The sequence below is a fragment of the Daphnia pulex genome, chromosome 8, assembly GCF_021134715.1.
Source record: "Daphnia pulex isolate KAP4 chromosome 8, ASM2113471v1".
NCBI lineage: Eukaryota > Metazoa > Arthropoda > Branchiopoda > Diplostraca > Daphniidae > Daphnia > Daphnia pulex.
Genome location: NC_060024.1, coordinates 9,564,427 through 9,588,499, shown reverse-complemented (window position 1 = coordinate 9,588,499; position 24,073 = coordinate 9,564,427). Strand labels below are relative to the sequence as shown.

Below are 24,073 nucleotides of genomic sequence, written 5' to 3'. Positions count from 1 at the left end.
CACGCCGAATCCCGTTGAATCCTGCGTGGTAGGACGTGGCGCCACCGTCGATAGTGAGCGCTGTGTCGCTGCTCGTGGACCATCAGTAGGCGAGCAGCATCCTTGACGGCCGGTCCGTCTGCAGCCGATCCCTTTTATTATTATTATTCTCCTTCTTCTTCTTCTTCTTCTCCTTCTTCTTCTTCCTCTTCTTTCTCTTCTTCATTTCCCCTTCCCTCCTTTTTACCCTTTATTTTGCCCCCCTCTTTTATTCCGTGCGTGTTTCGCCTCGTCATTTCTAAGCACTTCTCTCTGCTATTCAGACAAACGTACAAAACAGACGGACCAGCAGACCAGCTCGTAACGAGGCTTTGCGCCATTGCGCCAGCTCCCAATCGGTTACCTTCCTTCTTGCCCCAGTTGCCACACACACACCAGAAGAAGAAGAAGAAGAAGATCTGCCACCAGTTATATTTCTGTCGGCTGAAATCATTTTTTGTCGTCGGCGATTCATTCAATTCGGCCGACTGCCCCCGGTGCTAACGATGGCCCACCGACAAGAAAGAAGACCAAGTTATTGGAGCGGAGGCCGACTGACGTGCACGACCACTGCCGGGACCCTGGTGCTGACGACCGTGTGCTGCTGCTGGTGTTTCGGCCTCCTGGTCCAGCCGGCCAGCTGCGGCAATCCAGACGCCAAACGACTCTATGACGACTTGCTCTCCAATTACAACAAGATTGTCAGACCCGTCGTCAACAACAGCGACGTCCTCAAAGTCCGCATCAAGCTCAAATTGTCGCAGCTCATCGACCTGGCAAGTGTTTTTTCCTCTTATTTGGGTTGTCTTGGCGTCTTCTCTTATTCCGTAAGATGGAGGAAAGAAGAATCCGACTCTAGTAGTGACACTATTAGAGTCTAGTGCTCTATACTTTAGATAGATATACGTATGCTATGGGGAAATTCGTTTGGCAATGCGACGGCCACAGCACTTTTGATGGTCGAGTACTGGCTCTGCTTTGTTTTGTTTATTCGTCCCCCCTTTTTTTGAAAGAAAACAACAAAATAAGCTTCTTCGTACGTGTAGAAATGTTCGAGTTTATCAAACGGGAAAATAGAGGAAACAACATTTTCGGCTCGTCTCTCCATGGATGTCAGACATTGCCATTACATTTTTTTTTTCTTTTTTCCTTTTTGAAAACTAGAATCATCGATTTTTTTCTTTTTAGCCCATGTCCTCCAGCTATTTCGCTTGGCACAAAATAACCGGAATCGTGAAATAGACTGTCGATACCCCCGCTCCTACCCTACGATCCACATTTGAATGATAAAAGCGCCCGGTCTCTGCCCCTGGTCGAGTAGTATTAATTCCGCCGCTACTGGGGAGCTGCGGCACATCAATTCCGCCGAGACATTTGCATCATTAATATGTGTTACATCAGGCAGCGTTGCCAAAAGCCGCCGACGCTCATAAATCCATCACGCTCAAGGAACGGGAAGCCTTTTGACACATTTCTTTTTTGTTTTTTTTTCGGGACCTCATCCGCTCGGTTACGATTATTTGTTTTTTGTTTTTGTTTTTTTTTTCAACTCAGGACGTGAACAATAATGTCATTCTTTTTCCCTCTCCGCTAACTAATCACGGATTCTCCCTCCCTCCCAAAAAATAATAATATTATAAGCCAATCACATCCGCCGCCTTGTTATCACATTTTTTCTTTTTTTTTTTTGTTGAAACCCAAACCGAATTCGCGTTTGTTTTCTTTTCTTATTTGTGGCGCAGCAGTGCAACGAAGGCAGTTGATCTCGTTTTTCACGTAGACGAGAAAAGACGTCGGCTTGGCTCGATTGTCATCATCTCGCTCTGCATACGGAATCAGCTTTGTGATTTTCCCCTAGCTACGAGTTTAGATATACCGTCGATATTCGGCGCTCTCCTTTTTTCCCCCTCCATCCGCCCAGTTTCCTCGACGTTGTAAGAATAGCAATTACTGCCAACCAGGGGGTGATGGTGCTACACGTTTTTTCATGGCTTTGGCAACAACAACAATAAGGAAAAAAAAGAAGAAGCTAGTTGCGCCAAAAAAAGAATTCGATGGAAAGGAATGAAAAGGAAAAAAAATGAGGAGAGAAAACCAATCAGCAAAGCCCAACCAACAAGCAACTCCCACCCGACGATATGCCGTGCATATATAGGGCTATAGGGGATATAGCCTTAACTCTCTTTCCAAAAGACTCCTTGTAGAGGTAGTCTGGAACGTGATCAGCCTCCCAAACAGGATTTTTTTTTCTTTATTCTTTTTTGTTTCGATGTTTTCATTTCTTTTCCCCTCCCTTTTAGGATGGTGGTAGTAGTAGTAGTAGGTAAGGTTGTTTGTCTTTGTGTGTGTGGATGGGACGGACGTTTTGCGAGCGCCAGTCTAACAGGATCGATTGAATATCTTGGCGGAACGTTTGATTCCTGGGGGCCATAAAGGAGCTGCATATAGCTGTGAGAGACACAGTGGCTACATCAGAAAGACAAGAAAAGAAGCTCCAGTCCAGGAGTTGTTCCTTGACTCTTCTTCTTCTGTTGTCTTTCTATGTATACAGTAGTAGTAGTACGATCGGGGGAAACCGCATTTGAATCAAAAGATCTTTGTCTTTCAAGTGTCGAGGCAGCGGTATCGAACGAACCGTCGAATTCGATTGAAGTAGAGTTTCTCCACCCCCTTGGTCGTCGTCCATTTTCTTTCCTCTTTTATTTTATTTTTTTTTCTATTTTCTATTTTCTTCTCTCCTCTTTTTTCCCTCTCCGTTGTTCTGTAATCGAATTGGCGATTTACACACAGAGCGGCACCCGCCTTGAATTGCATCGCAACCCACACATGCAGCACTTTTTCTCTTCTTCCTTTAGACGAGGTGAAAAATTTCAAACGTGGGAAAAAAAGCTTTTCCCATCCGTTCTGATGTCCTCCTTTCATCCGGCGGGCCGAGCTCCTTGTTCGTTAAATAAACTCGACAGGCAAGAAGAGATGGGGGGAAAAGAAGAAGAAGAATAGACACACAAGACATTCAGATGATTTGCTCGCTGATGTGAACTCAATTCCTCAGACTTTTTATTTATTTTTCATTTTGTATTTCCCCAATTGCAGTGCACAGCTAGACGAGTTATCCACTGTATGTATAGGATATTTTTCGGGTGGAGTAGGAAAAGGAAAGTAGAGATTTTCTAGAATATTATAGGGTGAATAAAGAGAGTCCGTCTGGATGAGTTGGTGTGTTTCTTTGACAAAGCCAGTCACGTCCAGTCGGTCCGCGTTTTTATTTCTCTCTTTTTTTCTTTTCATGAAAGATCCACCAGGAGCTAGACGGTGGATCTTCTATATCATTTTTTTTTCAAGTTTGGCTGCTGCTGCTGTCACCGAGGCAAGCTTGTATTTCTCTCTATACCAACAAAAAAAGTTATTTAGTGCTGCGCACGTCTTTTGTTTCTGTACAACCCCCCCGCAGTGTTGTTCCGTGCCAGGTCTTTTGACCAAAGTTTTATTTTTTCCCGATCCAAAGGTAGGATACTTGTTTTGACGTTAAGAATAAGAAGTAGAACCCGCCACTGATCTCATAATAACGACAATGGGGATTGACGCAATTTTCCGTTTAGTCGGGATTTCACCTCCCCCCCATCCACCATCGAGGGATTTTTGTTCGTGAACCGGTGCTATAAGGAGTACACCCGCTGATCCTGTCGTATATAGATTAAGACTCGATATGGGAGTTTAGTATGTCCTGCTCGTCGGGATATATATCGCTCGCTCCGTTGTATTTGCCACTCTCATGGCTGCTGCCTGTGAGTATAATATAGCACCACCACCACCATCCCCCTCCTGGATCATTAGCTTTATAGGGCGACGACGACGAGGAGGAGAATAGAAGGAGAGAGAGAGAGAACGAACGGGAGTTTCAGCCGACTTTACACCAATCGATAGATGATGGAACGGGAGCTAGGAGGAGCTCTCTCCTAGCGAGCGTTCAAGGAGGTGGAATCCTGTCGCTAGAGTTTCCCAATCGCTCCTAGTCGTAATGTGTTTTCTCGTCGGTCGTTCCATGTGTAAAGCCTGTTGTCCTGGTTGCTTTTCTGAAACAAAAAATAAGGAAAGAAAAAAGATGGGAGCAGAGCGCCGAGTCTATCGAAAAGCGGCACAACGATCGGGGAGATGTGCTCACGGAGCTAATCAAAAGCCCAGGATCGTGCAACGCTAGGCCAGGAGCATCAACCGAACAAAAATTTTTAAAAAAAAAGAACACAATTTTTTTGTAAAGAAAATAAGTCGGCTAGTCTTTTCTTCTTTCTGTTTTTTGAAAGAAATAATAAAATGGCTTTTATTTTTAAAAAAGAGAAAAATGGAGTCGAGTTGTTTGAGACGGAGATTCACTTGGTCGGATGATGGAGTAGGCGGCCCGATCCGCTGCAAGGCCCCGGCCAACTGCTGTGTGCCCAAGAGAAAAAATCTACTACTAGAGGGTTGAAAGTTACATCCGGGTGGTGCACACATATAATATATATATTTATTTTATATGCTATATGTAGACATATTTGTGAGCATTTACTCTGTACAGTCGGGTGCTTTTCCATCATTAAAAACAGAACTCGCGGGGGGCCTATATTCAATTTCTTTTTTTTTTGTTCCTTCTCTTTGCTTGTTGAGAAGTTGAACGTGACAAATGACGAATTTGGTAGCTAGGGGCTCTCTCTACTTTTTGGTGTGCGGCCAAACGTCAAAGAAAACGAAACTTTATCTCGTAGATTTAAGTTCAAAACTTGCAACGTTGATCAATAAAAATCAACCGCCAAATCGACGTCAAATCGACGTGTCGACTGCTGGTTAATGGAGGCGTTTTTCATTTGCAGCCAGAAAAACTTAGTTCTAACTTTTTTAACGGTGATTTTATTGATTCAACTTTGTTTCTTCCAACAAAGAGATAGACAATGCAAATTTCTCTTGTGATGTAATCAATGTGCTCCAAACACTGTTGTTGTGAATCGTCGTGGTTTGGATGAAATGGACTGCACAGCACGCCAAACATGTGCTCTGATATTTTATTCGTTATTTGCACGGCTGGTGCACGATGAAAGAGACACTTCAAACAATCCCGTTTACACCCAATTGCCAGATTCATAGCAGCAGAAAAAGTCTTCAATGCTGTCACTAGGTATGTTTGTCTTTCTTGGTTTCTTGAAAGCCGTCATCAAAAGGCTTTGTTAAAACCCACTTGAGAGGAATGTAAAATTGATGGCTCATTAGTCTAGATTGATCGAAAGTGGCTATCAACATCAATCCCTCCCAGAAACATACTCACTTGCCATGAAATTGACTATTTTGCTACCCCAATTACTTTGGCTTTTGAGACGATGAAACTCTTTTTACAATCTTGTTGCACATTCTGCTGTTTGACAGCGAGTCTGCCATTTTCTCTGCCCATATTGCCAAAATCCACAAGCTTCTCCTCGACAAAAACACCCAGTTGGGGTGTTTGGCTTCCATCTCCCAAGATGATTCGATTAATCTTCGTCGTTGCGCCTATAGTGCTACATCTACGCATTTCACATTTGTAGCCTAGATGTCCACCAGCAGCATGTAAGGAGGGAGAAACAACAACATCAACAAACCCGGCCATAAAAAAGGAGATCGAATAGAAAAAAACAACAACAACAACCAAACTACAAGAAGGGAAAGAGAGCTTTTATAATTTGATTCTGGCCATCCTCTCTCGGGCTGTGTAGGAGCGACGTCGAGAATGGAGACAAAGAGCGGGATTTTCCAAACGGCAATAAGCCAACAGCGGCTAGGCAATATTAGTAGTTATAGCATCGCGTAGATATATATATATTTATATGGAAGACTAGAGCTAGGGGAAGGATCGGAGAGCAGCCAAGCAAAATGCGATTTCCAGTCGAGACGCACGATCCCAATCAGTCGTCTTAAAGAGACGGATGACATTGCGCCTTGCGCGGAAGAGAAACAAAAACCCAGAGGAGGAAAAAGCGATGGGGGTATATCTCATTTGTATGAAAACATGCATCCATTGGATCGTTGTGATTTCTTCCCCCCTCCGTCCTCTGCACTGTCACTCGTAATTTTTTGTGCCCAGCTGTGAGTACCCCCCCCCCCCCCCCCCCCCCCCCGTCTTGCAGAGACATATCCGGTCCTCTGGTCGATGAAGGTAAGTCTGGAGGAGCACCCTTTGTTGATCAACTGTTTGAACAGTGATGGAAATAGGAAGAGACATCACAAGAGATGGATGGGACTCTTCGTAGGTGAACGCAACCGATATCGCCAAAGCGTCATCCAATCCGTCGGCCGTACACGTACACAACTCCCGTCCGCCTCCCATTCCCAGGGCGATGGCCGGCCAAAGAGATAGACAGAGTGCCTGGTACACACATACTCCTCTCTGCTGTGTTCCCAACAGACTGTGAGTCTCATCTATTTTATTTTTTTCGGTCCAGTAAGATCGAAAACAGTCACATCCGTGATTAAACCCAACTTGAAATCCATCCATCATTTCGATGAGGGTTTCACTCGAAAGACAACAACAACAACACAAATGAATCGGCCGTTTCTCAGTCAACCTTGTGCGGAAATATCCGCACAAGAGCGTCTCCTCTCTGTAGAAACATACCCAAAAGGAAAGAGGGTGGAAAAAATAGGCGACCAAAGCTGGCGGACTCGATTCAATTAGCTTAGAGTTTAACCAAAACAAGTGTAGTAGAGCCGTTCCTTAATTGTATTAGACGACTCGTATACCGTAGTAGAGGACATCCGCCAAGAGACTGGCTGGTGGGTGGGCTCTATCAACGATGATTTATGCACATATATTCATTAAATCGGAGGAAAGAAAAGAGAAATGAGAGTCGGCGATGCTTAGTAACAGACGGTTGGGGGGGAAAGAAGAAGCAGACGGGTAAAATAAGATGAGGGGCGTCAAGGCGTCTAGCAGCCGCGTCGAATCTCGTCAGCCAATTAAGGACATACACAACGAAAACTTGGTGGGGTTCGTCCCTTTTTTGCCTTTTCTCTCCTCTTCTCCTATTGCATCTTTTCCCCTTTGATGATCCTTAATATAATGATGATGATGCTACCGGTTTAGTTGCTCGGCAATTTTAGATCCGACTCTCCCGGATAACGCGTTGACCTATATATAGGACTCGTCCATCAACCGTCCTAAGTGGGTGGGATGAGACGACGATATCGCTCGGCTCTTATTTTCTCTCTCTTCTACCAAAAATTTACACTTGTCGTTTAGTTTATTCATTTTTTTCTCTTTTTGATGTTTTGCAGAACTTGAAGAATCAAATCATGACGACCAACCTCTGGGTGGAGCAGGTACTACCAAACATTAAAAGCCTCTTGATCTACTTGCCGTTGCTGAACATGTCCAATTTCTCTTCCGGCTTTCCCCCCATCAAAGTATTGGTACGACTACAAACTCATGTGGGAGCCATCCGAGTACGGTGAGGTGAGCATGCTCCACGTTCCGTCCGATCACATCTGGAGGCCGGACATCAGCCTCTACAACAAGTAAGTCGTTTCGTTTCACTTGTGTGCTATACTTCTAGACCCGCTGAGCTGCAACAGCAGACAAGAGTGAGAGAAAGTCTAACTAGCTTGTTATAGGCTAAGACTCTAGTTTTAGGGTTTGAGAGCGGTCGTCGTCGTGATCATCTTCAACACAAGTCCGTTTCTTTTTTTCTTTTTTCTTTTTTGTGTGTGTGTGTGTGTGTTTGTTTTCGTGACGCCGCCGCCGTGTGACATTAATAGCCCCGCAACTTTCTCTCTCTGCGGACTTTTTTTCGGGTGGAATGCACGCACAAATAATACAAACGCACCCGGCGGTCGGCTTCTCTCCCGCACACACAACAATCACACACACAATTTGTCCGTCCGTCTCGCTCTCTCTCTCTGTGTAAATAGTGGCAACAAGACGGAAGGATCCACTAAATGGAAGAGAGAGAAAGAGGGGGGAACAGAAAAACATGATGAATAATGAATCTTCCATGGTGGCCGCCGTCTGCTGCCTTGGCGTGTCGGTTAAATTGAGCACAGTCTTTTAGATGTGTCTTGGGGGAGACGGAAGCAAGAAGAAGAAGAAATCTAGAAATGTGTTGCTAAAGGATTAATGCCGTCCTGCCGCTGCCACAAAATAGATTTTTTTTTTTCCGGTGCTGGACACGGCGCCCAAGTAGAGTGTGTGTGGCCGCCTACTTATTGTCCATATCCGGAAGAAGGAGCGCCACCAGACATCGCATTTCACGATCTTCACTAATGAAAGTCGTATAATAAGAGATTCGGCGTTGACGTTAACACATAATTCATCCCCCCAGCATTCTTTTTTTTTTCTTTTCACTCCATACTTTTTCATTTCTTTTTTCTTATTCGCGTTCGAAGTTGTTGGCTTGATAGAAACAGAATCTTCTTCTTCTTCTTCTTGGGGACCCAGAAATAGTCCCTGCCACCATGGACGGAATAAATTCGGCCGAGGTCTTACGACTTAGCTTTATTATACGATGGTAGGGTTGAGTCGGGTACATCACTGACAGTTTTATAGCCTTTTGGGGGTGGTTGGGCATCAAACGTCGGGATAGGCCGGGGAGACACAATAACGTGCAGAGAAGAAACGCGGCCAAAAAGAAAGAAAGAAAAATCCGTTGATGGCTGGTGGGCCACCCCCCAGTAGCTTTATAAGTTGATATATATATAGGAGACCCCCCAAACATGGCCGGTTATATATGTATGGCAACACCAACAATCATCCCACCCACCCAGTGGGGTAGAGAGGGCTGGAGCTTGGGCAAAAAGAGGAGGACGTGTTGGAGCTCTTTTGATGATCCACTCATTCAATGTAATTATACGTCATTGATACACTGCGCCGAGTTGCCTGGAGCGCGCGCGCGTGTGCGCACATAGACAAGTCATTGCAAGCCATTTCGCAGCGGAAGCCAACGGATGATGAGTTGTGACGTCACCGGATTGCTTCGTCGGTCGGCCAAATAAAAAAGGGAAGGAAGGAAAGAAAGAAAACTAGGATCTCTCTTATTTTTTCGATCCCTATTTACTGTGTTGTATATACCTAGCGTCTCGTAAACCCGGTAATGGCAATCTTCCAGGGAAAAAGAGCCCAGGGGAGGATCTCGTCCAACACACAAATAAAAAAAAGAAAAATCGACAGAAGTACACACACACAAGAACCAAAACAAAAACAAGGGCCGATGATTTGTTTCAATGCGCTTCTTTTCGATCCTATAGACTCTTCTCTCTAGATATTATATCACAGGAGAAGGAGGAAGAAGAAGAAGGCGGAGTAGCGGAGAAATCAATTGCGGGTGGACTGGTGGAATCTATGGCCAACAATAAAAGACTATATTATTTTTTGTTTTTCTTGGTTTTCTTGTTGGTGTTTTCTACGGCCAACAGTTATATTATAGCCGGGATTGTTTATTTGACGTCTAGCGCGAAACGGGAAGCCACACACACATCGAAATGTTCCTTGTTCTCATCTATAGTTTATGTGTGTCTGTTGTGTTTTCTTGTGTTGTGTAATCATATCACACTACTTCCTACCCTCTCTCTCTCTCTCTGTCGAAGAAACAATCGAAACAAAAGAAAAATGATATGTGTGTGTGTGTGTGTGTGTAGTGCGGATGGAAACTTCGAGGTGACGCTGTCGACCAAAGCCACCGTCTACAGCAACGGGCTGGTCGAGTGGAAACCTCCGGCCATCTACAAATCGAGTTGCGAAATCGATGTAGAGTATTTCCCATTTGACGAACAGACCTGCGTCATGAAATTCGGTAGTTGGACATATGACGGAAACAAGGTGCGAATTCATTCTCAATTAACTACTGCCCCCCTCCTCCCTGAAAAAAAAAATCAGCATTTTTTTTAAATCTCTCTTTCTCTCCCGAAATTATCCATTCATTACGCCATACTATTTTTTGTAACATTTTTTTTTATATCTTTGAAAATAGTCAGTAAAAAAAAAATTGAGAAACGGGATCGAAAAACTCGTCACCTCTCTCAAATTGTTGTTAAATTATCTTTCATTTCATGTTTTGGACTTTTGCGGATTTTTTTCGTTTGATTTTTGAACATTCGTGGCTAGCGTTTTCATATTTTTCTTACGCGCCATTTTTTTTTTTGTTTTCGAAATTTTTAACAGCATCAATTTTTTGAATCTTTACCTGCACAAGCTATCGCTCTGCATCCCAGTCATGTTTTTCGTTCTTCTTTCTCCATCTACTACTTGCACAATTTCTTCTTCTTTCTCTCTTCTTTTTTCTTCTTGGGCATGATTCTGCATCCGCTCCCTTTTTTTGATCGATCCGGAAGCGACACAATTTTACAGACTAAGAATTTGTTTACTTCGATAAACATTTTTTTTTAGTTATTCGTTTTCTTTTTGTCAAAATGGCCAAAAAAATATTAAAAAAAGACTTGATGAGAAATTAACAAAAAAACAATCTTCTTCCAGCTTCTTCTCTGTCTCTGTCTCTATTTTTCCTCTATCATGTCGTTCATCTTTAAAAATTTTCAGTTTTCTTATTTTTGTCAAAAAAATTTTCATTTTCAATTTTCATTCATTTTGGTTGTTTGGTTTTCCAACTCTTGCGTTTCAAATGAAAGATGATGCGATGAACTCTTTTTTTTTTACCAGCAGTACACAATTTTGATAGGGATATGAGGAGGCAAGATGTGCGAGAGGAAAGACACACCAAGAGTGAAAGCCAAACAAGAAGCTTCTTGCACAGGAGATAGATAGAGAGGCCAAAAGTGCCTTTCGTCGTTGCGGCCATTGGTGGGGTTCGCCGTGTCTTATGCGTGACGTCTTCTTCTACTCGTGAAGGATGATGGCTTTTGATGGAAGCGGATTTCCTCACCCGCGAATAAAAAAAGAGGATGGGGTCGGGAGGAGAAGAGAAAAAGGATCCGCACCAGTAGCCCGGGCACACTAATATCCTCCGTTGGGCGACTATACACCAGCTCTAGTATAGCAACATCACTATAGCATTATATATACCGCCCTCCAGAGTGCTGTTCCATGGTGCAGATCCACTTCCCAAAAAACTCTTTTTTTCCTTCTTCTTATATTCGCCCGCTCTGTTTTTCTACTTCCTTTTTCTTTTAAAAAACAAAAAGAAAAAAATCGACAGACAGGGAACTGTGAATCGTGAGTGTGTCTGTTTGTGTACGTCTACACACTAGATATTCGTTTCATTTTATTTATTGTGCTGACGGGCTCCTTCTTCTTCTCCCCCGTCTCGTCCATCGACATTGGAGATTTCCCTTACATAGACTTTAGACTTCTCATCTCTCTCTCTCACACACACAAACCATCCAACCGACCAGTCCTTCATGTCTGCAAAAGGAGTTTTTTTTTCCTTTTTTCTTCTTCCTCTCTCCTGTCTTCTCCTATTCGCCGAGTTGTCGGCTTTTATATCAACTTTTCTGTTGCTGGGGCTCTCGTCGTCCATCCTGCGAGCCATCTTCTTTTTCCTGCTGGTCGTAGTTGAACGTGGGCACATGCAAGACAGGCGGGCACAACTTCTTCGAGGAGAATCCAACCATCCGGATAGAGAGAGTCGTGTGTACACATAAACTGCATAGTGCGCTCTCCTTCTCTCTGCTCTCTCTGCGTCTTGTGTGTACGACGAGAAGGAGAGACAGAATAAGAGAGAGACTGGGGCCAACCGACAGTGATCGATGTCCAATCAAAAGTCGGCGAGATGCTCGGCTACCGTACGCATCACGGCAAACGATATTACAGAGCGGGAGCCACACAGCCTATGTGAGTGTGGGTGGGGGATCTGTTTCGGCGATCGATGGCGTGTCTCAAAAGGCAGACCAAATTATTTGGTATTATTATTATTTTTATTATCTGGTTTTCGGTTTATTCCTGAAGCAAAAACGGACTCGGTGGATGGAGAAAATGAAAACGTTATACTAATCTGACCAAAAAAAAAACAATTCTTCTCTTTCTGTCCTGTTGCCTTTTACTCGCTGCTGGTGAATTGTTTCAAAAAATGATATTGACTACAAAAATATGGTTCTTCTTCTTCTATTCTTTTTCTTCTTGTCTTTGACTTTCTCTTCTTTTTATTCGTGATCGGTTAGTTATTTGGTCTTCTTCTTCTTCTTTGCAACTGTCTTCATTGTGCCGCTTGTGCTGGCCTCTCTCTCTCTCTATGCTATACTTTTGCAGCGCTGACGGTCACTACGAGTTGAAATTGAACACGAAAGCCATAGTGCACCACAACGGTCTGGTGGCGTGGCAGCCGCCGGCCACCTACAAGTCGGCCTGTGACATTGACGTTGAATATTTCCCGTTGGATATACAGACCTGTTTTCTCAAACTCGGGTCGTGGACGTACGCGGGTTACCAGGTCCGCATAACTAACATCAAAAACCCCCACCACCCAAAAAAAAACCACAACCTATCCACACATTGTCCTCAATCCGCTATACACCCTTCCGTTATTATTAAACCCTTCTCAAAAGGGTCTCTCTTACACGTCACACTTTTGGGTTTTTTCAATCTGTTTTTCTTTTCTGTTTCTTTATTGGTTTCTTTTGTGTTGTCTTTTGGCTGTTGCTCTTGTTGTTGTTGTTGTCGCGCAAAAATCGTTATTTCGGTGTGCGGATTAAGTGCGCGGATCTTTGCATTTTCCCGTCTATTCTGTCTGGTAACTGACGTCATAGTACCTCCTTCTGGTCGATTTCCCATTCGAATGCCGATGCGTTTTTATTGCGGGCGATGGGAATCTTACGAGTTGTTTGAGGGGGCCAAAAACGGTAGACTATCACTGGATTATTGATGCCACTTATATTCCGCAAGTCCTATCTCTACGTCGAGAGCGTAGGACGCAGAAAAATCTTTAACCACTAGTCGGATATGATTTGTCGGGGCGGCTCCCTTTTTATTTTTGGGTGGGAGATTTAAGTCTTCTTTTGTGTCCTCCACCATCTATCCATCCATAATTTCTTCCTTCTATTACTTTCCTTTCTTCCTTCCCCATGGGCTAGACCATCAACCCGAGGTCCACTTATATACCATCCAGTTTGGGACGATGGAAAATGCAAGGAGTAGCCGCTTCCATATATAACCCCGTGAAAGAGGAAAACAAAAGATGTATAGCTCCCAAAGAGTCAGAAAGAAAAATCGTTTCTATCATATCACCTCGCTCTATCCTTTTTTATTTTTGCATTTCAAGTAAACGCCATTACGTGATATATATTTAAAAATGGATTTTTTTTGTTTCTTCCCTCGTCGCCTTGTATCGGATTTCGATGGATTGTTTTCCTCTTTGACGTAAGAGTTACACACGCGCACACACAAGACAAGAGTTTTATTTACTTTTTTTTTCCTCCCCTTTAAAAACAACATCCCAGGCTTACAGTAGCTACACAAAGTTTCCGCACAGCTGAGAGAAGCTAATGGGAAAACGGGTTTTTTGAAAATTCGCCAAAAATCAAGTTTTCGTCGGACGAAAACGATTTTTGGACAGGGGGTTCTTAGAGTTAAGGTGTATAACATATATTTTTTGGGGATTTTTTCGTTCACGGGAACGTCCCTTTTAAATTGGAGGTAAAAGTTTCCGCACAGTCGAGAGGGCCAGTAGTAAATCGTACTACTTTGGCTCTCTTGTACTGGACGGAAAATAGGGCTAGGAGAGTTCTTTAGGGCTTAAAAAAAAGAGCATCGTTAGCTCTATAACCTCATCTGAAATGTTGACCCCCATGCAATTTGAAAAATCATTTTAATTTTGAATTGAAAATGACAATTTTCCACTTCTAGAAAAATTTCACCCTTTTCCCCCCGCGCGTAGTTGCCAGTTTTAAAAAATGTCTACTTTTGTAATCGTAGGGGGAGAAAGAAAAAGATAGCTACGACGGCAGCTTCCTCCGCTAGAGGCACTGAAAGGTTGAAATTCTAGGCCTGTGTAGCAGACGTTTGTTACGACTTTTTGTTGTGAATTGTCAGTTTGTGACTTGACGGCAATTCGAATTCTAACTTTTTGAAGAGATTGCTCTTTTAGCAATATGGCTTCTTTCATCCCCATTCTCGAGCCCGACAACAAGATAGAAAGAAAGAAGTTTGCTTTGAAACACCTAGACCAGTCTGTTGGAGAATTTTGGACCAACGCTTGTTTCGGTGACGAGCAACGATATGCGTAGGTTTATTTAGTAGTGTACAATTTCACAAATGACTTATTCGTGTTATAATTTATTTTCGTAGATTCGATAGCAGTGGGCAAATAACTTTTCATGGTGGTTCCCATGGACTAAATGTCCCCAACACAGTTGCTGTATGGGGCTGTGCAAGTGCCGATGGAGTACAAGCATTGGAAAAACTACATGGCAGATTAGATACAGCCCAGTATTTGAAGTTGTTGCGATGTCATTTGTTGCCACACCTTGCTGGTAGTAAACTCTATATTCATGATTATTTTCCGGTCCACACTGCAAAGTCTGTCCGTGACTTTATTGCTGCCAACAACATTAATGTCATGAAGGAATGGCCAAAGAAATCTGGGGACCTTATGCCTTTGGAGAAAGTGTGGCGAGAGATTTTGAAGAGACTGCAGCAGGCTAAAAGATTTGTATTCAACTGTGACGATCTATGGAATGCAATTCGTGAAATGTGGGAAATTCTCGTAGCAGAAGGCTTCATTGTCAACATCATTCAGTCTCTCCCTCAACAATTAAATTCAATTGTTGAAACTGATGGTGAGTGGGTAATAGTTTAACTCTGTAGGCTACTTCTACTCTGAACAATAAACTTTATACAGGTGAAAAAAAGGCATTTTCCAAGTACTTTTATTACCCAAATAACTTATAACACTACATTCGTATGTTAATAGCGGGTGTGACCTCCTTTAGCCATTAGCACTGCTCGACATCTTTTTTTCATGGAGAAAATATATTTTCTGAGAATTTTTCGAGGAATAGCCTTCCAGGTTTTTTCAATGTTCCTCCAAATGCAATCTTGTGACGAACGTTGAGTCTTATCTAATTTACTGTCAACGTAGTCCCACATAGCCTCGATGGGGTTGAGATCGGGACTTTGCGGAGGCCAAACCATCCGCACAAGATCCCCTTACATGAAATAGTTTGTAACAAATAGTTAGTGAAGGGGAAACGTAGAACCACAAAATTAAGACTAACCAGCTTTTTCTTTTGTCTCCAAATAATTTCGGCAGTATTTGGACGCGTGTTTAGGATCGTTATCCTCTTGAAATACGAATCCTCTTCCGATCAAGCGTTTTCCCTCCGGAACGGCAGTGTGTACCAATATGCTATGATACATCTTTTTGTCCATGATTCCCACGATACGTTTCATTCTCGTTACACCTTGGGTTGATATTCCAGCCCACACCATTATGCTGCCCCCTCCAAATTTCACGGTGGGTGTTAAGCACTCTTTATTGAATTTTTCACCGGGTCTTCTACGCACGTACATTCTTCTTTTGGTCCCAAAAAGTTCAAATTTCGATTCATCCGTAAACAACACTTTTCTCCACTGTGTCTTTGACCATTTGACATGTTTCTTTGCAAACACAAGTCGTTTTTTAATATTTTTCATACTTAGCAGCGGTTTACGAGCAGAAACTCTTCCGAAAAGATGCCAGGAATGTAAAGTTTTATTTACAATCGAATGAGAAGCAGGAAATTTTCTACCCATATTAAACTCCTCGGTAATCACTTTTAAAGGTTTCCGACGATCACGAAGAGCGCATAACTTCAGATAGCGTTTATCAGCCTGGCTTAACAGTGCCGGGCGTCCACTTCTAGGCAAACTTTCACAGCTATTAGTAGTCTTAAATCGTTTTATAGTGTCTTGCACTGTTGATGGTTTCACGCTGGTTAAAGAACTAATTTGCCTGACTGAGAACTTTAATTTATGATAAGATATAATTTGAGATCTTTCTTCGACAGAAAGATCCTTTCGTTTTCCGCGAGTCATTTCGAAAGTGTTGACGACTAGAACGAATACTTTGTAATGAGAAATAATCATACTTTTTCATTTTCGGAAAAGAAAACGTAGAAAAATATTTAAATTAGCGGGCTAGGAAGCTTTTCAAATTTTCGCATTTTTTTCTACCCCAGCCTCTTAACCCCAGTGCCTCTAGCGGAGGAAGCTGCCGTCGTAGCTATCTTTTTCTTTCTCCCCCTACGATTACAAAAGTAGACATTTTTTAAAACTGGCAACTACGCGCGGGGGGAAAAGGGTGAAATTTTTCTAGAAGTGGAAAATTGTCATTTTCAATTCAAAATTAAAATGATTTTTCAAATTGCATGGGGGTCAACATTTCAGATGAGGTTATAGAGCTAACGATGCTCTTTTTTTTAAGCCCTAAAGAACTCTCCTAGCCCTATTTTCCGTCCAGTACAAGAGAGCCAAAGTAGTACGATTTACTACTGGCCCTCTCGACTGTGCGGAAACTTTTACCTCCAATTTAAAAGGGACGTTCCCGTGAACGAAAAAATCCCCAAAAAATATATGTTATACACCTTAACTCTAAGAACCCCCTGTCCAAAAATCGTTTTCGTCCGACGAAAACTTGATTTTTGGCGAATTTTCAAAAAACCCGTTTTCCCATTAGCTTCTCTCAGCTGTGCGGAAACTTTGTGTAGCTACTGTAGATCTATAGATTTACTAAGCTCTCCCCTGTGCCCTCGGTTTTGGTTGTTTTGGTTGCCTCGTGTGACGTCGTGTCTCTCTCCCCGATCCGTTTTCTCTTTTGCTTTTGCGTTTATCCAATATCCGATTCCAACTCACGATTCCTCCTTCTTCTTGGCTCTCTCTCTCTTTAATTGCACACGGCAGAAGGATGAACATGAACACTACCTGACTTCTCTGATTGGATGGCACACATTTGCCGTGTGCGGTGTGTTTGATTCTATATATATATATACGTACGCGAGCGGTTGCTGTGCAAGTGTTGTGGTTTTTTCGTTCCTTTCTATTTAGGTTGATCTTGTTTTTTTTATTCAAACAAAACGCTTCGTCCGTGAGGCTTTGATTTATTTTTTTTATTTTTATTTTTAATTTATTCGTTCCCTCCTTAAACTGTCGGCTCCGTCGTCCTGTGTCCTGAACTGTTGTGTGACTCGTCGTTTATTATTATTACATTTAAATCGTTTTTATCGATGGTTGTCTCGAAGATGCAACGCGAACGTGTGTGATTGGCAGCTTATTGTCCTTTCTTTTTATCAAAACAAACATTTCTGAACGAAACAAACAAAAAAAATCGATCAATCCTGATTCAGGATTTCCTTCTTTCCTCTCTGTCACTTCATCTTCTTTAAAATCTGATTAGTTTCTTCTTCTAGACTGTATTTTTCTTCTTCTTTCTTCTTTTTGGGTTCTCTCCTTTACCAGTGAGAGGGGGGGTGTACATATATATATATCTATATATACTGGTAATGTGTGCTGTGATGTGTTGCAGCTGTTCTTCTTCTGTCATCTTTCTCCATCTCTCTGTTTTTATTTATTTTCCATTTTTCCTTTCATCCTATTGAGTTGGCGTTGTCCAAACACAGCGAAGTCGTTCGTCGTCGTCGTCATTGTTCCCTCTTCTCTTCTTCTTCTTCTTCTTCTCTTCTTCCTAATAAATACTGTGCACAATAGATAGAGTCCAAAGCCTACTAGACATATATTATATTTATAGGTAGATAGGAAGCGAGTCTAACCAGTGTCTTGTGTCTTGTGGCCAAAAAAGAAATGCCGATCCTTTTTTTTATTGTGGTTGTCTTGTATACGTTTTTTATTATTATTAGCATTGCTCGAGCGACGGGGTTAAAAAAAAAACGGAAATGAAAAATAATTTATTTTTTCGGTTGATCTATTTATTTTTGATTCTTTATTTAAAAAGTAAATGGGAATGCCTATCTTTTCTTTTTTCAACTTGATCATGATTACATCACCCATGCACCGCGAATAGATTTGCATGTCGTTGTTGTCGTCCTCTTTTGTCCCTCTTCAATCATTCATCATTTTCATCGCCACGGTAGTAAATCCCCACCAAAAGAGATTGTCCCAAACAAAAGCAAAAACCTTTTTTTTATTTCTTTTTTTTTCTCCCGTTCCTCCTTCTTATATAATCCCGTACGTTTCTTTTTTTATTTCCTACTTTTTTTTCCTCCCGATTTTCCCGTGATATTCAGTTCCCGATAATAACACGACGCCAATTTTTTCTTCTTCTTTCGGGCGTTTGGACTCGGATCGATGGCGACACTCGTCCGCAATCCAACAACAACAACAACCAAACCAAATGTGACATCATTTAAAGGTGGATCTCCGTCATCTGGACGAGGTGGAAGGGTCCAACATCGTCGATATCGGCATGGATCTCAGCGAGTTTTACATGTCTGTCGAGTGGGATATTTTGGAAGTGCCGGCAGTCAGGTAGTACACACATGTGCAGAATTAAAAAAAAAAAAAACAGCACTTTTCTACTTCAATATTCTCGCTTTGCTTGCCTAAGTGTTTCGCTTGCACGGTCCCGCTTAGATTTAAACTAGCTACCAACCCGCAGGCTTCGCCATTATGTCATGCGGCTGGGCCCCGGCGGGCCGACCGCAGACATAACGACGTGTTAGGGGGAAAATAACGATCCACCTGCGCTGCCCCGACTCTCCTTGATACTTTTTATTTTGTTTTAGCGACTTGGCGGGGAAGCCTTTTGTGATGACAGGGAAAAAAGCGGAATTTTAAAAAAGTGGGAAGGCTGTCGCATCTCTTAACTCTCTTGAACTTTGGGTCAGATTCAGTTCCCCAAAGGTTTTGCCCACTTGAACACATCCCCGAGTGCGGTTCTTTGGGGTCTGGGCACATTTCGTTTCCTGAAAGCAACGGATCAAGAGAGACAAAGTTCTACTACAACTGCTTCCAAAGTGTATATACAACACCCAGTTAAGAGACTATTAGAAGACTTGTGCCCAGCTTTGCCCATCCGCACGAGCTCCATTGGGGTTGCAGCTCCCCTATAGATCTAAAGCCTTTCGTCGCATTCATCCCCCCTCCAGAGCTAATTTAAAACTCGTCGCACAAAAACTTTGCTTCCCATTTCCATTTGATGAGCCAAGTGTCGCCATGTCGTTTCAGCCCCCCCAGATTTTGTCAAAAGAGTCCCGAATGGAATATATATATAAGGCCCGTGTCCTGTACAGAAGCGTCAGCATCCCCCTACAACATATATTTAAAGTTGGTGGGTCCGTTCCTAGACGCTGGTGACAACTTCACGACCCGCCTCCACAAAGTCGCAGGCCCTCGCACGCCAGACCCTCCTTTTTTTTTTTTTTTTTATTTTTCTATCTTTCTCTCATTTTTAGATTTGATTCGCTTTTCTTTTTTCTTTTATCCGCTCGTCAACTTTTGAGGATTTTCGTTGCTGCTATTTTTTCTTTTTATTCTGTATCTATCTTCCGTGATTTATGACTGGACGTTTCAGTCCCGATCGATCCGGCATCATTCCGGGTCTTGTTATATATTGATCGGATTTTGTTAAACAAGACATCCCTTTAAAAATCTACGCTGACACAAAGTTACACGTGGAAGTAAAATTACGGAAAGTTGTTGGGGGTAAAAAACATCGTTTCAAGATAAACATTTTTGGATTCGATCCTGTCCAGGGAAGAAATGTCATCCTCCGCGTCTCCGCCTGTGTGTGTTTGCGTGTGTTTGTTGAATGTTGAGGTTTGCACGGGAGTTTCTGTGGAGCAATGTTTGCCTGCTGGATGATTATTGTCGTTTGCGCTGCGGCTCTTGTCTCTTTGTATGTGTTACAATTGAGTCGTGTGGTGTGGTAGTATAGAATAGTAGGTTTATTTTTGGTGTTGAGCTTCTATACTATACGGATGTGTGTACAAATGTCGTTGTGTGTTTGGATTGGGCTTTCCATCCTCAACGTCCCGTACACCGTCCCGTATATATCTATATCTATACGCCGTAACGTGTACACACACACATGTATATCCCGAAGGAGTGAGAAGTTTTACACATGCTGCGTCGAGCCCTATTTGGACATCACGTTCAACATCACCATGCGTCGCAAAACGCTCTTCTACACGGTCAACCTCATCATCCCCTGTATGGGCATCTCCTTTCTGACCATATTGACATTCTACCTGCCGTCAGATTCCGGCGAGAAGGTAAAGAAAATAACAAACCCATAAAACTCCCGTCGTCGATTTTTGTTTGCTTTTATAGATTCACCCTTTTATCTTTTATGATGAATTCGTGATTGCTTTTTTTCCCCGACAAAGAGGTTGTTGTTTTTGTTGTTAAACAGCTGGGAAAAGGTGAAAGAGTTGTATTGTTTCACTTTGTTTATTCTTTTAAGAACGGGGAAACTTTGCATTTTTTGTAGCTCCCTTCATAATTAAGAATGGACTCGGAAACTTTTTTTTAGATCGAATTGTGTCGTAAACACGTTGCCCTTGGTTACTGGATCAAACTTTTATTTTTTATTTTTTGGGGGGGCGAGGAAGAAATAACTGACGCTGCGCGTTTCCGGAATAGTGGAGAGGAAAACTCGTTAATTTTTGTAGCTTGTTTCAATTGATAGTTTAAAAAAGAAATGAAGAAAGCAGCGGATTATAGACGTAAAACAATCTACCTGGGTTTTTGTAAGATTTTTTCTTTTCTTTCTTTTTTAAATTGTTGGTGCACTTCTTGTGCGTTTGCGCGTTCTCTGACACAATCGACTGACAATGATCTCTCGACTTTGGCAAGTGGAATATTCATCATCGAAAGAGCTCATCTCATCCGCCTCTCACAGCATCAAGGAGATTACACACACGTTTTCAATTCTCTACAAAGCGGATTTGAAAATCTTGGCGCTCAAGTGGCTCGTGGAATTTAAATTCCCCTCTCGATCTCGTTTGCTTTCAATATCTCTCCATTTTCCAAATTCAATTTTGAATTAGCCAAAAAAAAAAAAAAGTAAAAAAGTAGAGATGAAAGGGGAACATATTGCATTAAAAGAGTTAGCCAAAGAAAACGGACACGGAGAGTCGGATGCGAAAACTGATGACCCAAAAGGGACCCATCATCCCCCCAAAAAAGAAGAAGAAGAAGAAGTGGCCCGGTCCTTGTGTAACGATTCTTCCGTTTTTATCTGTCCAGGGAACCCTTACTTCCTTCCGTCCGTCCTCCTTCCTTCCTTCTTTTTTCCTATGTATGACATATCCAGCCAGACTCTCTCCATTTTTTATTCTCCTCCTCTGCTCCGAAGCTTCTTGTATATTTTATTTCTTCGCCCATCTCTTGAGGGTGTGATGGCCGCTACACGCCGGCCAGTGAAAAGAGAAGGACAGATCAAGAGATAAGAGGCAGATAGAAATAAATAAATAAAAAAAAAAAGGGAGAAAAACTGTTGGGTGTCCAGTAAAAGGCACCGATCGAGACAAAACTTGTGACCGTAGCGGGAGTCCCAGATCCATTTGTCTTTCGTGTCTTTTATGGGCCGTCCCGTTTCATTCTTTACTTCCTTATTTCTTTATTTTTCTGATCGTCTATATCGGCCGCCTATTTTTTTTCATCGTCTTAGGTCACGTTGTCCATCTCGATTCTCATTAGTCTTCACGTGTTTTTCCTGCTGGTCGTCGAGATTATCCCGCCGACGAGTCTGGTGGTCCCGTTACTTGGCAAATATTTAATTTTCGCTATGATTCTCGTTTCCATCAGGTGAGAAAATGGAAATTCCCACACACCTACCGAAGAAAAAATTCAATGATTTTTCTTCTTATTTTCTTTTCTTTTTTTAAATCTTTTAAAACTAAAAAGTATTTGCGTGACGGTGGTGGTGTTGAACGTTCACTTTCGATCGCCGCAAACGCATCGGATGGCCCCGTGGGTCCGGCGCGTTTTCATTCACATTCTGCCCAGGTTGTTGGCCATGAGGAGGCCCCAGTGCCGGATTGACGAGCACTCGAAATTCGGGCGGCACGTCGTCGTGCGGACGTGCAACGGCTCGGAACTGCGCGACGCCATGGCGGGCGACAATGGCGGCGGCGAATACATGCGCCGGGCCGCCAATAATCGACAAGGCGGCCTCGCCGGTTCCAGTTTCGGCGCTACTTCAAGGTCCGTCTCTCACTCAATCTAGCTGTCTTATTTCATCTATTTTTCTATTCCGCATGCTGCCGATAATTGGTTGATTGCATTCACTAACGTCTGGTTGATATTCACGACGGCCATTTGATTGACAGTCGGGGCGTGACGACGGAGAATCTCTGCCGCGTTCACGGCTACCCGTCGCGGCGCAATTCCGTCATGGTGCGGGACGACACGATGTCGACGACGACGTTGGCCGCCGCTTCGTCGATGATCGGATCGACCCGGATAGGTGCCGGCGGAGTGCCCAGCGGCGGAATTCCCGTCTCCGGGACAGGCGACCACATCCGCTACATCGGGCCGGGTGGGATGCACTCGGCCAAATGCTCGGCCGATTTGCACCGCTCCTGTTTTTGCGTGCGATTCATCGCCGAGCACACGCGCCTCAAAGAAGAATCCCTCCGAGTACGTCAATTTCTCTTTTTCTCTTCTTTCTCCTGACTGTGAACTGCACGTGAAGTCGATAAAGAACGAGGCCGGGGCGATGAGAGCGAAAGATCGATCGACCCTTTCATTGAAATTGAAAGTTTTTCCGCACTTTTTTGTTTCGCGCTAGCTGCTCATTTAACCGCAAAAGTCAATGGATTGCCTGTTGGCACCGATATTTTATTTGGGGCCAACGGGAGAAAAATCGGTACACCAGCTGGAGTTTATCAGCCGAGTCAAAGGCAAATGGCACCACTGCCTCTCTCGTTCAACTGTCTGTGGCTTGTCGACGCTTTGGCAGTACGGCAGCAGACACTTTGTGATGTCACCCAGCTGTTGCTCTTTTTTGTTTCTCTGTTTATTTATTGATTTCTCTTTCTCTCTTTCTTTCACTCGTCCTTTTTCTCCTGGGCGTGAAATAACAACACGACGTCGACCCGAAAAAAAAGGTCCGCGAGGATTGGAAGTACGTGGCCATGGTGCTGGACCGTCTTTTCCTCTGGATATTTACTCTGGCCGTCCTGGTAGGAACGGCTGCCATCATTCTACAGGCGCCTTCGCTCTACGACGACCGCGAGCCCATCGACAAGCAACTGTCTGAGATCTTCAGCACGGTCAGGAATCGGCACCAGCAGAATAAGAATCCTTTTTAAAGAGCGCTGGAAGGATCCTTAAAAACTATACACATGCAGCACTCTCTCTCTCTCTGTCCCTCTGTGTATACCATAGCTTGTAGTCCTATACAAAGCAACAACAACAACAACAACTGAACAAACCAGAAAGAAGAAGAAGAAAAGAATCGAAATCATCGCTCAGTTGTCCGCGCTCTGTTTTTTGTTTAATTTTCTTTTTGATTCCATAGTATTTATACTACTGTTGTGTACACCGGCGTTGCGAATCTTGTATATAGATAGGCCATTTTTCACAACTTATTTGGAGATTTTAAAAAAGGAAATGATGATGATAGATTTTTACTACCATAGATGTAAAACCCCAAAAATTAAATAATAAAAAAACAAATAAAAACAAAAATAATGACTGATACTATATATGTCAAGGAAATGTTTATGTTATTTCTCGTAATGTACATGTTGTGAGCCCTCTTCCATCACGCTGGATTATTTGATATTCCTCCCTCGTTTATTTTCCCAATTTTTTGGGTTCCATCTTTCCCCGTTGCAATGCACCAGGCTACTATGCAAATCACTAACGACGGTGGTTATCATTATTCCGTAAAGCCCCCCGCCGCGGGGTTGATGATGTCGAACATTGTAGGGAGGGATAACAGAAAATTGAATTTTTGATTTGATGAAAATTGCGGAGAGATAGGGGCGACATCAACAGCAACAACAGTGATAGTAGCGTTCTCACCAAATGTTTTGACAAGACACTACCGGAAAATACCTATACTATCCAACCAACCACTCTTACCAATACTATCCTCTTGAATTGATTCGGTTTGATTTTGATTGCGTTATTTGATTATTAAGGGCGACAAACACTGAAACACAAATT

General features: G+C 42.9%; 1 protein-coding gene across 4 annotated transcripts; it reads left to right on the top strand.

The window, feature by feature from the left end:
* The first annotated feature begins 71 nt into the window (after positions 1–71).
* On the top strand, positions 72–23,501 carry LOC124200476 (acetylcholine receptor subunit alpha-like). 4 transcript variants are annotated; one of them, XM_046596737.1, is made up of 10 exons: positions 72–794; positions 7,297–7,341; positions 7,427–7,536; positions 12,215–12,395; positions 18,306–18,421; positions 19,998–20,166; positions 21,567–21,703; positions 21,803–22,102; positions 22,228–22,537; positions 23,008–23,501. In XM_046596737.1, exons 1-10 carry the CDS (start codon positions 525–527, stop codon positions 23,209–23,211), a joined length of 1,842 nt encoding a protein of 613 aa, XP_046452693.1. In that variant the 5' UTR covers positions 72–524; the 3' UTR covers positions 23,212–23,501. The 4 variants fall into 4 exon arrangements, with proteins under 4 accessions (XP_046452693.1, XP_046452692.1, XP_046452695.1 ...); XM_046596736.1 differs by lacking the exon at positions 12,215–12,395 and adding an exon at positions 9,652–9,832; XM_046596738.1 differs by lacking the exons at positions 72–794; positions 12,215–12,395 and adding exons at positions 4,834–5,167; positions 9,652–9,832.
* The last annotated feature ends 572 nt before the right edge of the window (positions 23,502–24,073 follow it).